Consider the following 18616-nt stretch of genomic DNA (forward strand, 5'->3'; position numbering starts at 1 on the left):
TTAAAGAGGGACTCTCGTAACCAATAAGGACCTACTCTATAGCACAGGGAACTATACTCAATATTTTGTAATAACCTATAATGGAAAAGAATCTGAAGAAGAATATATATATATGAATCACTGTGCTGTACACCTAAAACTAACACAACATTGTAAATCAACTATACTTCAACTTAAATGATTAATTAATTAATCTAATTAAATACAAGTTCTTCCCTAAAAAAATAAGAATGACTCTCAACTCTTCTAAACATATAAAATATTTTCTTAAACCTTAATCCACCCACTCCTGACACGTTAGGACCTGAGGCAAGACTGCGCTGGGCTGGAGGCTGAGGCCCTGCCCTCCAGCTCTGGGTCTGCCCCGTGTCCTGTAGGGCCTTGCTTACGGGACGGAACGTGGACGCCCAGCCACGTAGCCAAGCTCCCGCCTCCCCTGCTGCACACAGATGAGCTTGGCCCCCTGGGGCCTGCAAGTGTCACATCTGTGGCTGGGCTCGTCTTCTAGACCATGGTCGTCACCTGGAAGCTTCTTAGAAATGCAGAATCTCAGGTCCCACCCAGACCTACTGAACAGTAGTCTACTTTTTCATAAAATCTCTAGGTGACTTATGTGCAAGTTAGAGCTTGAGAGCCTTTGCTCTCACGTGGGAGGCTGAGGTCAGAGGCACCCAACTCTTAAGTTTAAGAGACTCCCTGTTAAAATGCTTTGTTCGTCTTCTGACCTCTGAAGGACTTGAGAAGATTCTGGCCAATGATCAGTTCTGTTCAATTCCTTGTTGGACTTACGGTACATTCCAAACTATAGCTGATTTTTCCTCTTATACATTTCATTTTTTTCGGTCAGGTAATTTTCCTTAAGCTGTTTTCTTAGTTGGAATGCACCCCACCCACCCTACTCTGTCAATATCACCTGCATCAGGGTGGCCACCTCTTCCGTGAAGCCCACCGCAATACCCCCAAGGAAGAGCTTCCGTTCTGACCCCATCCTCCTTAGTTGAAAACTCTGGTAGCCCATTCACTGGGTCTGCTCTGGTTATACAACTGAATCCTCCATGAGACAATCAGCTCCCTGACATAGGAGCTGAGTCCCATTCAGATTTAGATTCTCCATTACCCATAGCTGAGTCTATCAGATTTTAAATACACATGTGAAATTAAATCTGCCTCTCTTAAGTTTATTTTTGTGGCTCCTGCAATTCTCTGCTTGTGCCAGAAAGGAGATTAAAATAGCCCTGCAATTTTAATGAAGGTGGGTTTTACTCCTGGGTCTTACCACATTTAGGAAAGTGTATACATTTTGTACTTTCATGCAAAATTGTGCTTGGCACCGACCTGGTGGTCACGAAGGGAAGCAAGGGTGTTCTTCGATGAGAATTCTTGGGCAGCTGGGTCTAGTTCTGTTAGTGAACAGTATTCAAATGGAGGAATTGCTTTAGCTTGGAAAGTAGACCTCAGATATAGGAGGAACAGAGCAGAAGAAAAAGGAACTTATGAAAAACGGAATACAGAAGTGTAAAGGAAAGGTAAATTTCTATGACTGGCCCAGTCTTCTGATTCTCCGTGTCCATAGATCATAACTGGGGAATCACAGGGGTGCAGAGAAGGGGCAGGAACTTGCAACGGGGAGTCTGTGCTCTAGTTTTGGCTCTTCTGCTAATTAACTGAGCACCTGAGAAACTCACTAAACATTTGTGGGTCTCTGTTGTCACATCTGAAATATGAATAGTTGGTCAATGCTTCTTAACCAGAGAAGAAAGCTAGAAAAATGGGGGGGGGGAGGGTAGGGGGTCTTGTTTAAAGACACGTGGCCAGGTGGGACACCCAGAAATGCGTATTTGCTGGGTTTGTGATGGGCCCCAAGTATGAGGTGCCTTTCTGATATTCAGTTCTGGTTAAGCATCAGTAAATCAGATGCTCTCTTAACATTCCTTCTAGCTCAAATATTCCCCGATTTCATGACTACCAGCCCCGTAGTGAATGCATGGTTAGGAGTCTACGTGTCTGGCAGACACTGCTGGTTGTACCCCTCTTCCTTTAGGAACAAAACCCAAAGTTTTTGCTCCGCACACGCCTCCCAGAATAACTATTACATTTCCCAGCTTTCCTTTCGGTATGTCCGTGGACTAAATTCTGGCCAAAGGGAAGTGGTGAGTGTAGGTTCTGGGAGCACTCTTAAAAGACAGAGGTGTGCCCTCTTGCTTCTTCTTGCTGACAGGCATGCATAGATGATAGTGGAAGATGGGCCAGCTGGGTCAGTGCTGGACATGGGAGCTGCCATAGGAGATGGGAGGGAACCAAGACAGTGTGGCCTGGGTCCAGGACACCAGGGAGTCGTGTCAGGAGGGAACTTCCTACCCCCAGGCTTCCTTTATGTGTGAGAGAAAGACATTATCTTCTAGTTAAAGTAACTGCAATTTTGCTCTTACTCTTTCTTTCAGCCAAACCCATCTTAAACTAAAACAATATGGAGCATGGAAAAGACTTTACGGACTCCAGTTATGCTTCCCAATCTTCATGTCAGCACAAATTAAATGTCTGTTTACTGTGGCTTCTTGTTTTCTACTTCTTTAAGTGTAGTATGTTTATAAGACAGAGAATACTATTGTCTTTTACAGAGAGCACTTCTTTCACAGCCAAAAATTGATGGAGAGGTATCACAATTTTAGGAAGCACAGTTTTCTTTTTATGATTTTATCTTATTCTCTACAAACATATATTATTTCCTTAGCATATGCCATATATATATATATATATATATATATATATATATATATATATATATATAATTTTTGCCCTCAAAAATGGTCAGTCACCAGTAATTTTGTGTGAAATTTGGTAGGACCTGAACTACAGTGAAATACCAAGAACTGCCATTTAAATTACATATTATTGCTAATAATTGTTATGATTGGCAATAAGCAAACATGTGGTGTTGAGTTTTTTAAACGCTTCTATATTTTTTTTGAAAGTTTGGGCTTTGACAAGAGCTCATTAGGAAAACACCTTTAATTCTTTTCCTTCTTATTTATAGTTGAACAAAAACGCACACCTCCACACACCATATATGTATACAATAATGGAATTTGTTTCTTGTGAACTTGCATTTAGCCTGTGAAAATTACCTTTAATGACTTTGAAAGATATTGTGCTTTCTGCACATTTTAAGTTTCTCATGGGGGACAGGGATGAGGGGCAGTGATGGGAGGATGGTGAAAGAAAAATTATATATATACATATACATATATACATATATATATATGTATATATATATATATATATATATATAAAATTCAGGGCATAAGATCTGCAAAATCCTGGGATTAAAAGTCATGTGAATAATCGTTTCCATTTCCAAACCTCTCTTAATAAAGAATGGTAAAATGCCACAGTAGATATTTCAGGCTATTTAATAAAACTCTCTTTCTCTGTCTCTCTGTCTCCTTTCTCTCATACACACACACACACACACACAGCACACCCCAAAACAAACTCATTCTCACATACAGAATAGAAACTAAACCAAATCAAACCATAGAGAAAGATGATTGGGTGGGGAAAGGAAACGGGGACTCTTATGAAGAGCTCTCTCTGTTTACCTTCATTCCTCTCATCCGGGTCAGTGTAGATGGAAGCCAGAGTAAAGAGGGAAAAGATAACAAAAGCCAATAAAATGAATGCCATTTCCAGGTTGGTAAACGGAAGCTCCATGAAAGACCACAAACTTCTTCGCCTGCAATAGAAAGCAGACACTGGCTTAGTATACCCTGGTCCAGAGAGAACTTGTTGAGTAATTATTTATTGTAGAATGAGACTTACTAAGACTTTTTAAGATACTTCTGTGCACCTGGAACAACACACCTGGCACCAGCAGAAATGGAGGGTGCTCTCGTTTTTTGAAATTTGGCATCAGTCTTGGTGTAATTGAACTTAGACTTTGCTGTGTAGATTGGAGGAGAACATGGGAGTCTGAAGGTCAGAGTCAATTTATGTTTTATGAGTTTTTTGGACAAAACCCTGGGAGTAAAGATAGAGTATATTTCATATCATGAAGGAAAAAATAATGTTGGTTTCTATCTCACTGACCACACCCAGGTTCAGAGTAATGTTCTTGTGCCTGAAGTTATCCAGTGTTTGCCAACCAGGTGATAAATCTACAATGGAAGCAATTTTTAGTGAAGAAACCATAGTCTTCAGAGTAGCTGGATCAAACTCAACTCAAATAAAGAAAAATGTGTTAACAATTCAACCATGAGAACTTCCGATCTCAGACTCGAAAAAGGAGAGCTCATGTGTCTAGAAAGGAAAGCATAGTTCCATTGGGGGGAAAGGATAACATCTAGTTGGAAATAACCTCTGTCTTTCTGTCTTTCAATGTTTACTACATAAATGGAAAATATTTAAAACACTGCAGACATATGTGGGAATGTTATAATTTTAAGAAGACCCAAAGAAAGAGATTTCACATCTTTCCCCTGCAACTCATTCCAAATTCTTTATTTACTGTCTATTTTAGGGAAATAACTTATTGGGGTCTTTCACCTAAGGGCTCAGTCTCCTTTAAATATATTTTTTAAATGACTTCGTCATACCCTGTAGTTGAGAGACAAGATTTGAGGTGGGAGTTAGGCTTGCTCTCTTTCCTAGTTGCAGTCTTCCAGCGTTGCTATAGCAGAACAGAGGTGGGTGAGGGGATAATAAGTTCTTTAAAATCTGCTGGTTTTGAACAGATTTCTGATTCTTTTTTTTTTCTTTTGGACATACTTCTTACAATTGACAATAGTTTGGGGGATATTGATCAGAAGTCTGTAGCTTTTCGTAGGTTTGTAGGACAGAAAATTAGACATGGAATTTATGTGTCATAGGTATGCACATTTTAAGATATGAAGAATACTACCGGGGCTTCCCTGGTGGTGCAGTGGTTGAGAATCCACCTGTCAATGCAGGGGACACGGGTTCGAGCCCTGGTCTGGGAAGATCCCACATGCCGTGGAGCAACTAGGCCCGTGAGCCACAACTACTGAGCCTGCGCGTCTGGAGCTTGTGTTCCACACCAAGAGAGGCTGTGACAGTGAGAGGCCCGCGCACCGTGATGAAGAGAGGCCCCTGCTTGCCGCAACTAGAGAAAGCCACGCACAGAAACGAAGACCCAACACAGACAAAAATAAATTAATTAAATTAAAAAAAAAAAAAGAATACTACCAAGGGGGTTAAGATGTATCTTGGAAATTTTTCACATCAGTGCACATTGGTCGAGCTTATTCTGGTTACTGGAAGCTGAGCATTCTAGAGTATGGCTCTACTGTCATTTAACCACTCATATTGATGGGAATTTGGGTTCCTTCTAATTTTTTGTCATTGCCAACAATGCAGCGGAAAATATTTTTTTGTAAATATAAATTTGCACACAGGTACACATATCTCTAGGAAAGATTTATAGAAGTAGAACTGCTGGATGTATAAACTTTTGAAATGTTCCTTCACAAATTTCCCTGAAATTTACAACCTTCTCAGTACTATATGTAAAGAACTGGTTCCCAAATCCTTCCTCAACACTCCCTCTTCCGGTTTTCCCCCCCAATTTGAAGTTAAAAATACTATCTCATGTTTAAATTGGCTTTTCCCTGATTTCTAGTGAGGTGGAACATTTTTTTATGTGTTGATTTATTATTTATACAGTTTGCTCTGTGAATAACTTGTCTTTATCTTTTGCCCAGTTTTAAACTGGGCATTTGTAATTTTCTCACTGATTTGTAGACACTCATTATAAACTTTGGATAAAAAATTCCCTTCAGGGCTTCCCTGGTGGTGCAGTGTTTGAGAGTCCGCCTGCCGATGCAGGGGACGCGGGTTCGTCCCTAGGTGAAGTAGGTGAAGCTTCCTTGCCCAGTCAAGATTTCTGTTGGGCTACATGTGTTTCTACAGTGACTGATTTCTGTTCTTATTTGGACTCATATTTGCAAAGAAGCACTATATGTTATGTTTCAACTTTAACTTTTAAAATACATCATATGGTCCAGAACAAAAGCAATGTTCTTCAGTACCTCTGAATGGTCAAATGTAGATGATCTATGTAAATTCAGTTAGGGATCAAAATAGCCAGACTTCTTCCAGTGAGAAGAACTGAACTGACAGTCTTTGAAAATCTTTCTCTGGAGACTTCTTACAGTAACAGGGAAAAATGTGGGTTCTTGGTCAGTTTCTCAATAAATACAATTTCCTGAAATATCTCAGGGCTTTGTCATACCTTATACCCTTTTCAACAAAGAAAGTTGTCTTAACTATTCCCTTATAAAAAGGCATAGAGTAAGAGAATTGAGAATGTTAATTACAAATGAGATAGTGGATTTACAAACTATTAAGAGCTGCAGAACTCTTGCAATACTAAAATATTCTGAGTTTTTTTTTATTTTTTATTTTTTTGCGGTACGCGGGCCTCTCACTGCTGTGGCCTCTCCCGTTGTGGAGCACGGGCTCCGGACGCGTAGGCTCAGCAGCCATGGCTCACGGGCCCAGCCACTCCGCGGCATGTAGGATCTTCCCGGACCGGGGCACGAACCCGCGTCCCCTGCATCGGCAGGTGGACTCTCAACCACTGCGCCACCAGGGAAGCCCAATATTCTGATTTTCTATTAAATATTTTTTATTCACTTTTAAGATCACAGTTAAAGTACTTTAGCAGGTTATACACATGACTTACATGTGCAACTTTTAGAAATATCAAATTAAGTATAAGATTTTGAGGAAAGAAATTATATAAACGTGTATATTGACTTTTACTACACATACATCTAAGAAAGCAATAATTCTGTTGTACCATTAAGTGGAAATCATTTCTTACATGGCATGTTTACACCAACTCTAAAGAGAACCAAGCCAATTTCTGAAAGCAAGAAAAATGAGCAATTCGGTCATGCTGAAAACTGTCAACAGACTTAAGACCTGGTGGTCAAATGAAGCTGTGGTTAATTTATAACAGGTAAGTAAGCAATTCAAACCTATGGGAAAAGTTCATAATCTGGTAATGTGGACTCTCAGGTGGTTTTTATTCCTTTTCGACAGATTCCTGAGAGCAAGCCATGAATGCTAAGGAAATGAGAAACATGTTGCCGAGCATGTGCTGAGCTCCAGATCACAAACCTCCCCCACCCCAGCTCTGCCGCTACGAGCTGACACACTAAAGGGAGGTGTCAGTGGACGTGAGCACTCCCCTGAGGCCGCCAGGGGAGGTCATGGTTAGTCCACGAAACGCGTGCCTCTGTGATTTAGGTTAGAGCTTGTGAGGTAAGACGTGTGGTGCGGTGCAGTGGGAGGGTGTGGAGGCATGGAATTAGGTCCTTGCTCCTCGGTAACCAGTTCTGGCCCAAGTTATTAGAAAATCTCTGGAAAGAGTAGTAATGTTCACAGGAACTAATTCTGTGCATAAAGATCAACTTAAGGAATTGACAAACCATTAGCCAGACTCATCAAGAAAAAAAGGGAGAAGACTCAAATCAATAGAATTAGAAATGAAAAAGGAGAAGTAACAACTGACGCTGCAGAAATACAAAAGATCATGAGAGATTACTACAAGCAACTCGATGCCAATAAAATGGACAACCTGGAAGAAATGGACAAATTCTTAGAAATGCACAACCTGCCAAGACTGAATCAGGAAGAAATAGAAAATATGAATAGACCAATCACAAGCCCTGAAATTGAAACTGTGATTCAAAATCTTCCAACAAACAAAAGCCCAGGACCAGATGGCTTCACAGGCGAATTCGATCAAACATTTAGAGAAGAGCTAACACCCATCCTTCTCAAACTCTTCCAAACAATTTCAGAGGAAGGAACACTCCCAAACTCATTCTACGAGGTCACCATCACCTTGATACCAAAACCAGGCAAGGATGTCCCAAAGAAAGAAAACGACAGGCCAATATCACTGATGAACATAGATGCAAAAATCCTCAACAAAATCCTAGCAAACAGAATCCAACAGCACATTAAAAGGATCATACACCATGATCAAGTGGGGTTTATTCCAGGAATGCAAGGATTACTCAATATACGCAAATCAATCAATGTGATACACCATATTAACAAATTGAAGGAGAAAAACCATATGATCATCTCAATAGATGCAGAGAAAGCTTTTGACAAAATTCAACACCCATTTATGATAAAAACCCTGCAGAAAGTAGGCATAGAGGGAACTTTCCTCAACCTAATCAAGGCCATATATGACAAACCCACAGCCAACATTGTCCTCAATGGTGGAAAACTGAAACCATTTCCACTAAGATCAAGAACAAGACAAGGTTGCCCACTCTCACCACTCTTATTCAACCTACTTTTGGAAGTTTTAGCCACAGCAATCAGAGAAGGAAAGGAAATAAAAGGAATCCAAATCGGAAAAGAAGAAGTAAAGCTGTCACTGTTTGCAGATGACATGATACTATACATAGAGAATCCTAAAGATGCTACCAGAAAACTACTAGAGCTAATCAATGAATTTGGTAAAGTAGCAGGATACAAAATTAATGCACAGAAATCTCTGGCATTCCTCTACACTAATGATGAAACATCTGAAAATGAAATCAAGAAAACACTCCCATTTACCACTGCATCAAAAAGAATAAAATATCTAGGAATAAACCTACCTAAGGAGACAAAAGACCTGTATGCAGACAATTATAAGACACTGATGAAAGAGATTAAAGATGATACAAATAGATGGAGAGATATACCATGCTTCTGGATTGGAAGAATCAATATTGTGAAAATGACTCTACTACCCAAAGCAATCTACAGATTCAATGCAATCCCTATCAAACTACCACTGGCATTTTTCACAGAACTAGAACAAAAAATTTCAAAATTTGTTTGGAAAAACAAAAGACCCCGAATAGCCAAAGCAATCTTGAGAACCAAAAACGGAGCTGGAGGAATCAGGCTCCCTGACTTCAGACTATACTACAAAGCTACAGTAATCAAGACAGTGTGGTACTGGCATAAAAACAGAAAGATAGATCAATGGAACAGGATAGAAAGCCCAGAGACCAACCCATGCACGTAAGGTCAACTTATCTTTGATAAAGGAGGCAGGAATGTACAGTGGAGAAAGGACAGCCTCTTCAATAAGTGGTGCTGGGAAAACTGGACAGGGACATGTAAAAGTATGAGATTAGATCATTCCCTAACACCATACACAAAAATAAGCTCAAAATGGATTAAAGACCTAAATGTAAGGCCAGAAACTATCAAACTCTTAGAGGAAAACATAGGCAGAACACTCTATGACATAAATCACAGCAAGATCCTTTTGGACCCACCTCCTAGAGAAATGGAAATAAAAACAAAGATAAACAAATGGGACCTCATGAAACTTCAAAGCTTTTGCACAGCAAAGGAAACCATAAACAAGACCAAAAGACAACCCTCAGCATGGGAGAAAATATTTGCAAATGAAGCAACTGACAAAGGATTAATCTCCACAATTTATAAGCAGCTCATGCAGCTCAATAGCAAAAAAACAAACAACCCAATCCAAAAATGGGCAGAAGACTTAAATAGGCATTTCTCCAAAGAAGATATACAGACTGCCAACAAACACATGAAAGGATGCTCAACATCATTAATCATGAGAGAAATGCACATCAAAACTACAATGAGATATCATCTCACACCAGTCAGAATCGCCATCATCAAGAAATCTAGATACAATAAATGCTGGAGAGGGTGTGGAGAAAAGGGAACCCTCTTGCACTGCTGGTGGGAATGTGAATTGGTACAGCCACTATGGAGAACAGTATGGAGGTTCCTTAGAAAACTAAAAATAGAACTACCATATGACCCAGCAATCCCACTACGAGGCATATACCCTGAGAAAACCATAATTCAAAAAGAGACATGTACCAAAATGTTCATTGCAGCTCTATTCACAATAGCCCGGAGATAGAAACAACCTAAGTGTCCATCATCCGATGAATGGATAAAGAAGATGTGGCACATATATACAATGGAATATTACTCAGCCAGAAAAAGAAACGAAACTGAGCTATTTGTAATGAGGTGGATAGACCTAGAGTCTGTCATACAGAGTGAAGTAAGTCAGAAAGAGAAAGACAAATACCGTATGCTAACACATATATATGGAATTAAAAAAAATGTCACGAAGAACCTAGGGGTAAAACGGGCATAAAGACACAGACCTACTTGAGAATGGACTTGAGGATATGGGGAGGGGGAAGGGTAGGCTGTGACAAAGCGAAAGAGAGGCATGGACATATATACACTACCAAACGTAAGGTAGATAGACAGTGGGAAGCAGCCGCAGAGCACAGGGAGATCAGCTCGGTGCTTTGTGACCGCCTGGAGGGGTGGGATGGGGAGGGTGGGAGGGAGGGAGATGCATGAGGGAAGGGATGTGGGAACAGATGTATATGTATGACTGATTCACTTTGTTAGTAAGCAGAAACTAATAAAAAATTTAAAAATTAATTAATTAATTAATTAATTAAAAAGATCAACTTCAGGGCAGGATCAATTTTGACCACTGACTGCAACAAGGAAACAGTGGCCACCGAACTTCTAAGTACAAGGTTTCCTCTTTTCCGTTATTAGTATAAATCATACTACCACAAATAAAATTTGGCCAGGAGAGGAAACTTTTTGTATGTGTGAAGAAAATGTATGTTTATATTTTTAAGGAAAGCGTAGCACAAACAGATGGAGGTGTATGAGGGGAATCAAATGTACTTGTCTTGTTGTTCACTCTTTTGGTGCTTCTTTTTCTAAAATGTAAGATAATGTCCCCAGTGAAAAGGACAAGGTCATTTCATATGGGGTATAATAAACTTCATTATCACTTCCAAACTACATAAAAGCAAAGCAGTCCATCAGACTCTGAATACATCACCAGACATATCTGGTAAGATGAACTGAACCACTGTTTCTTTTTTTATTGTAAGTATGATGTTAGTCAATCTAAATAAGATAACTGTAAAACAAAAAATCCCCAAACTCAAAGAAACACAAAATCCAAATCTAATTCTTTGGGAATGCTTGTATAAATAAAAGCAACACCTAATTAACAATTAGTACACTCTTTATAAGGTGCAAAACAAGATCCTATGTGGGGAAAGCTCAATTTGAATTCCCACCTAGCAGTCACTCTGAATACTTTATAGGTCAAATGTAATAAGAGCATTTGCTTCTACTGCCCATTTTCAGCAATACATTGTTCTCTCCGGAGAAGGTGGTTTGGGAAGTCAAAACACTGCAGTGGAAAACAGTGGCACTGACGGTAGAAGCAAAAAAAGACAAACCTTTGAAACAGGACTTACTGGACTTAACCGTTAAAGCCGAGGTAGCCCATTAGGATTGGCCTTATCTGAGGGCTCTGTGGAGCAGTGCAATCAAAGGTGAACCTTCTCACAGCATCACGTACACCCCGACTTTCCCTTTACAAATGATGACTCCAGGCCTTGCACGACTTCCTTCCTTTTCCCCCAAGAAGCGGCGATGCTTCCCCTTTGCTGTATGGATGCTGGCCTCCAGCCTCCAGCTGCTGGTCTCCAGAACACTTAGGATTCATACAGTACTTTAGCAGGCAGCATGGTCCCACTGCTTCACATTAATGCCAAATGTCAAACTTGGAACAGAGTTACTTGATATTCCCCATCCCTCCCCCGGAACTGTCTAAACAAAACATGTCATTCAGTTTTCAGCTTACTCCTAGTGCTGTATTGATTTATAATCTGCTTGAGATTTTACATAGGTGCAAACACTTCCAGAGGATGAGCCAAGGACTACAGAGTGCAAACAAACTTTTCTATGACTCAGGCAGAGTAGCATCTGACTTGATAAGAGAGTGACAGGGATTACACAAGTTGGATTCTAAATAACCAGACCCGTTCAGATGCTCCTTTTTGTTCATAGTGTTCCATCCCTTTTTTTCTCTGCAGCAGTTTGAATGGCAGGAACTATAATAACAGTGATAACGTGGGAATGAGTTGAGCATGGCTTTGAGGGGGCACTGGTAGAAAGCTCATCTGACGGAATTAAATAAATATATTTTCGGGGGGGCAAAGACTGTCAGAATTACAATGGTATGATATATCCTTTTAAAAAAGAGGGCTTTAAAGAATTCACCATTTTGATCTAAAATCTGGGACCTAACCTAGTTTGGGGATAAGAACCTGTGTCTTCAAAGTGGCTGTGGGACCTTTTGCCTTTTCCTGGCCTCATTACAGTTATCCAAACAAATAAACACTTAAGAAGGGCGTCTTACAGTATTTTCTCTCTTTCACTCAGCTTCTTAGAGCTGCAGCTTCAGTAACTATAATATACTCTACACACTTCAAAATTACATAGGAAAATACCCAGAATAACTAAATAAATAAAAGGCTAAAGAAGACTGGAACAGTACTGTGTCTCCATCTGAGACTAAATCATCCACTTCCAGCAACACAGAGAAGGGCTAGGACAATTTTGTTCAAAAGATTTATATACAGGTTTGAATCTAGAAATTAAGGTAAAAGCATAAATATTGAGAATTTCAACTAGATTCAGAATGGTTTCAGAAAGATATGATACAACAATTTAGAATAAAACAAAGGCAGAAGAGCATCATATTTGGGTTTGCTTGAGATATACATAAGGTGCAACAACTTTTTCTCTTGAGGATGCTTGTGGGACAAATGTTAGTGTAGATGGTGTTTGCTGGCAGATTAAGGTACACACCATAGCAATATGATTTTCCAAAATAAAAAAGAATGAGAGAAGTGAAATGAAAATGATAAATGGGGGAGGGTACTACATGTTGGTCTGCAATATGTGTGCTCACAAATGTTGTTACCTGAAAATACCAACACCCCTCTCCAGTGGATTCAGGGCATGAGAAAAGCACTATGTTTGAAATCAAGACATTACTCAGAGAAATGACAAGGTGAGTGTCTAAAAGACTATAAAGCTTTGCAGGATTTCTGCTACTCTCAGTGCCTAACCGCTTAAAAATTAAGCATGTCTACAAGAAGGTGGGTTTTTTTTTTTCTAAAGTATCTGAAAACAGTCGTATCCAGTAGGTTGCCCTCCACCCCGACCCCTGCCTAAGGGAAAAGCCACTGAGGTTTAGGAAAAGCAGATCAAGTAAGATATATTAATCACATAGAAAAAAGTCATCTTTTGTTTTGCTTCTTTTTAAAAAAGGTCCCATGAATATACAGCACTCTGTTAAGGAACTCTAGTGAAATGTAATCAGAGGACTGGAGGAGAGGGCACTGGCAAAAATAGACCTATTCTAACATGTTCTAGAGGATAACAAGTTAGTGCCATTGTCAAGGTGCATGTTCTGCACCAAACAACTTTTTTTGTTGATTTTATTTATTTTTTTTGGATTTTAGCTAATTATAATTTTTAAATCACTGCTAGCAAGTGGTCCAGAAACTCCAACAGCCACCAACACTGGGACCCAGCAATGTTCAAACATTCACTTTGTGTTTCGAAATTTAGAAAATATGAATACAACAGCATCATAGTAAAAATATCATGCTAAAATCTGGGGTTGCTCACCTGATTTATTTCTGTGTGAATGGGGCTAAGCTTCTGCCTCTGATTAACCTTGCTTACTAGTTCCTTCTTCCTCCATGCCCACAAGGAATATGCATTTTTGAGGACACCGTTCCAATGCCCTGATGCCCTCTTTACCTGCTTTGAAAAAAAAAAAAGCCCAAATCTCTCTGTTCTTTTTCAATTCTGTTAGTATGTTGTACATAGTTTCCAGCAGCGAAACTGAAGTAACATCTACAACCGTGAAAAGCTAAACCTAGTCAGTACTAATAGAGTCAGTTTTTGGTATGGCTATTAGGTCAAATTACGATTAGAAAAAAAATCATCATTACAATTCAGTCAAGTATAAATAAGATAGCTAGATAAAACCTTGTAAACTGTCACCATTTAGAGATCTAATTCAAAAGTTTCAACCTTGAACTAACACTATCAAAATTCCGCCAGTTTGAAAACCAGTAAAAATTATTGCTGGAATCCAATACTTAAAATTTGGTAGTTTGTGCTGTGATGCAAGAGTGGGGAAATACTTTGTGCTATGGAACAAATACCCTGTAAAATCTGTAGCCGCCGACTAATTTTGATTTATCACTTTGCATCTGTTGCTAAGAAACAAGATACTGTGAACGGCAGGTGATGGAGTCAATATGTTGAATGTTCTAAGCCAGTTAATCCAGTTGCACTGGCATATGTATAGTTGGTTTTATGTTCAAAAGCAACAAAACATGAAAAGGAAACAGGAAACTTGCAGGTGGATCTATAACCGCGAGTCCCACTCTGGTCAGGCACACCTCCCTCATCAATACCTCCGTAACCACAAAAACTCAAAATGGCTCTAAAAACCTGCAGTGCCAATTACGCTGTGCATAGCAATTGCTACCCGTCCAGTCTGTCTGGGATGGATGTAAAAGGGCTGTAGCTCAAAGACCACACAAAGTGAGTGTGTCTTCAATGTGTTCTGAATAGTGAAGTAATACTAAGGTCACTTCTGAATACTATTTTTCTTTTTTTGTCTGTATGAACGATCCATTGGTCACTCAGACCCTTGTGTAAAAATAAAAGAATCCTCAAGGCATGAAAACATCAGTAATCTGTAATCTGCTGGACTCTTCCCCTGTCTGGGAAAATATTCGCCACAATTTGACCCAAGCAAATTCTTCTTGGTCACTCAAGGCTAAGAAACAATTTCTGCTTGTAAGAACTGTAATTTTTCTTCTTCTCTCTCTTTCTCTTTTTGCCAGCAAACTACCACTCTCTTGGCAAATATAAAAGTGCAGAATATATGGACCACAAGGCCGAGCATACACCGCTAACAGCGGTACATCTGCCTGCCCGTGCTGTTTGGGAGTCTCTGGAAGAGGCTTTTTAATATTATTCTACAATATAAATGTAGGTATAACCTATTATATAAACCATCTTAGAACATAAACCTCCACGTACAAAAAAGACCAAGAATATCTAATAATAACTAGTGCAGTGTGTCAGTTTTTGTTTTTTTGCTGTTTGTTTTTGTTTTGAAAGAATAACTAGGTAATATATGAAACTAGTTTCACACTCTCTGGTTGGTAAAAGAGACGCTGGATGAGCTACAGTAAAGGCAGCCTTTTACCAAGTTACCACCTATTACCATCAAAAGCCTTCAATAGAAAGCAAAGCTCTAGGATCATCCCATTTCTGCTCATTATCAGACAGACAACATCACCCTCAAAGACTCTGGGTTCTGAAAGAACAAACTGGCCCAGGGTGCCAACTTCTGCTTCAAGTGAATCTGGGCCGTGTAGGGCAACAAGCCCTTGTTTGCTGTCTGTATTTGCCACCACATGGACTCACTCGCATCTCTCAATAAAGACAAGGCTAGGGTAGTAGGTAAAGCACAATGGTTTACAAGTAAAGGGTGCTTCACTGGTCGGCGCAAGAAATAAGTACAGGAGTCTGGGGCATTTCTTTTGGCTGTCCATCATGGGTGAGCGGAGTTGATCTCTGACTTCTATGCATGTTCCATGGCGGCCACTTCGGCCAGCACAGCGAGGCTGAAGAACGCAGACACGGCGGGCATCTCCGGGGTGCTGCTCCGCGTCTCCGTGGACTCTCGGTTGTGTGAGCGTTCGTCATTGCAGCCTGTCTCGGTCACCTTCACAAGACTCCTCTGCAGTTGTTCCTTTGGTTTGTCATCCAAAGTACCTCCTGCTGGTGATACCCGGCCATCTGCTGTCCTGACAAGGTGTGTGATCTTGGTTTTCCTGGCTTTTCTCTTTTGACTGCCCACCAAGGGCTCTTGCGCCGTTGTTGGCTCTGGAGTGTTGCGAATGGATGGGGCATTTTTAACCTTATAAGCAGGCTCTGTGGTGTTTCTGTCTTCTGAAAATATGGCTTCTGTAGGGTGAATGGCAGCCAAGAAGAGTTGCTTGTTTGACCATTTATCCCCACTTCCTTTTTCCGGAACATTAGGCTTCTCCTTGTTGTGCTTGTATTTGCTGACAATTTTGTGGAATAAGTTCTTTTTCTGAGACTGGAAAGGACCTTTGCTGGTTTTGGTCGGTTCTGAGCACATATGTCCGGTCTTCTTCTTTTTTCTTGGGACAGGTACACATTTCTGGTCAAATGTAACAGGACTATACTGAGGGAGGCTGTTGAATTTCTTTTCAAATTCTTCATCCAGCTTTGCTGAGCCAAGGAGAGAGTCTTCCTCTGGCTTTGTCTTCTTGAACTTCTTGCTTCCACTGGTCCCACTCTGGTGAAACGTCCAGCTTTCTTCATGCCAACACTCTTCATGATCAGAGGACTTTCCTTTTCCTGACCTTCGTTTCCCTCTGCCAACATTAGCTCGCAGAGAGGTGAGCATACCCTCAGACACCAGGGTTTTATAAAGAGCACCTTTGCAAGACCTCTCAGATTTCCGGGAGCCACAAGTCTCTATTTTTCTGTGACACTCACTGTCCTCAGGCTTGGCCTGTCCCGATAGACTGGGTGGTAATGCATCCTCCGTAGGGGTCAAAGGTTCTGCTTTTATACCCTCTGGGACCTCACCAGAAATGTTCTTGCTGGCAGAAATACTGATAAAATCTTGAGGTCTTGACTCTTTGGTGGTGTCTGAGGATTTCTCCTTTGACATTTTCTTCTCTCTTGATTTCACTCTCTTCTTTGGTGGCTTGGCATCCAAAATGCTTCCCTTGCCACTCGAGGATGTATGGACCTGCTTGCGAGGGGTATCTCCAAGCTTCTCGATGCCCCAGTCTCCCTTTGCAACAGCTTCAATGGTGTACATGACACTCTCGATATCAGATTCCGAGGACTGCCTCTTTTGGCAAGTCTTCTTGGGTGTGGATTTATCATTTCCATGTCGATCCATTTTGGTTTTCTTCTTTTCCTTTTTTAGCTTTTCTGGTTTGCTTAATGCTGTGGGATCCTCGATGATCCTAATGCCATGAGGATGGCACATGTGATCCTTTCTACTGGGAACATCGCTTATTATTGTCTTGCTACTGCCAGAGTAAGAAAAATCAGGGAAGTGACTACCTTTTTGATCTTCCTCTAATTCTTCCTTTTTAATTGCTTTAGGAGCTTCCATTTTTATACCCATTATATCATCCATTCGCAGCTCCTCAAAATTTCTTAATTCCTTAGAATCTCTTACATTTTCCTTAGCTGATTTTTCAAATTCTGCTTCTTTCTGGAACCTGGCTTCATCTATTTTCTCCATTTTCATTTCTCTTTCTTCCTTGCCCTTCTCCAGTTCTTGAATTCTTCCGCCATCTGATTCTTTGGCTTCTATGAGCTTTGATTCTTCCATTTTCACCCCCTCTGATGCCAGGCACATCTCTGCCAGTTGAAAGAGTGCAGACTTTCCACAGCGTTTTACAGGTTCAGCACCACCCAACTGTGAAGTCTTCGAACAAATCTCTGCAAACTGAAACAAGGCTGATGCTTGACATTGTTTTGACGGAACATCGGGGTGGGAGGTACCTGAAGATATCTCGGCAAACTGAGATAATGGTGACTTCTGACGCAATTCAGAGGATTCTGAAACATCAGGCCTGCAAGTGCCAGAGGATATCTCTGGTGTACCAAGAACATGTTCTCCAGCTAAAAGCAGCATGCTCAGGCCTCCCATTTGAGTAGGATCGGCCATCCCAAAGTTAAGCTGAGGCATTTCTTCAGGCTTTGTTTTCTTGGGGCTTGGCAAGGCTCTTGAAGAGTCAGATGGGAAGGCCCATAGTTTCTCCCGTGGATTGACAGTGGATGTTGGGGATCTCACAGGCTTGTCTGTGGTAGCACACCATTTGTAGCCAGGATTTGCTTTCATAAATGCATGTTTATACTCCTTGGCCATGTCTGTGTATTTCTGCTTTTCCTTTGGATCGAGAACAGCCCACCAATCAGCTAGTATCTTGGTAGCACCTCGGTTATCAAGCCTGGGGTGTTCCTGACGTACAAGAGAGCGATGACGTTTGCAAAATAAGAGAAATGCATTCATTGGTCTCCGGGCTCGCTGTTCTGGTGATTCATCATCTTCAGTTTCACCATCTTGCTCTAGACCAGCGGCCCCAAGAAGTTGAACCTTATCAATATCCTCCTCTTCGTCTTCCTCTTCTTCCTCTTCTGAAAAGTCAAGAAGTTTCTTTGCTAGCAATGGATGCCACTGAAGGCACTTTCGTTTTGGTCGTTTTCCAGCTCCTTCTCCTTCTGCGGAATAATCTTTATTTCTATGACTGCCTTTCATGACTCTGACCGGTCAAGTCAAGACTTTCCATCGTGAGTTCAATGGAACATCAGAACTTCCAGCTTCTGTGATGCAGCAGAATTCCAGGAAGGCAAACGGAAAGTACACAGGGAGGAAGATGAACTGCAGCAAAGCCTGTGTCATATGATAGTGACCGCGCGGGTTCGCTGGGCGCGAGGGCGTGTGTGTGGCTCGCCCTCAGCGGCCAGTCAGGGCTTCTCTATGGGAAAGTGGAGAGAGAGGAGCTCGCAGAGCCACTCTGCCTCCGCTTCACTGTACACTCCAATATTCTGATGTTTAAAGAGGGACTCTCGTAACCAATAAGGACCTACTCTATAGCACAGG

General features: G+C 40.9%; 1 protein-coding gene across 1 annotated transcript; it reads right to left on the minus strand.

Annotated features, from left to right (window-relative positions):
* Positions 1–15333: 15333 nt before the first annotated feature.
* On the minus strand, positions 15334–18416 carry LOC309792357 (HMG box transcription factor BBX-like). The gene is given in 2 exon segments (XM_082601930.1): positions 15334–15550; positions 15552–18416. Coding segments are annotated over 2 exon segments (2820 nt in total). The 5' UTR covers positions 18272–18416; the 3' UTR covers positions 15334–15450.
* Between the last annotated feature and the right edge of the window lie 200 nt (positions 18417–18616).

The sequence above is a fragment of the Mesoplodon mirus genome, assembly GCF_964341445.2.
Source record: "Mesoplodon mirus genome assembly, chromosome: 2".
NCBI lineage: Eukaryota > Metazoa > Chordata > Mammalia > Artiodactyla > Ziphiidae > Mesoplodon > Mesoplodon mirus.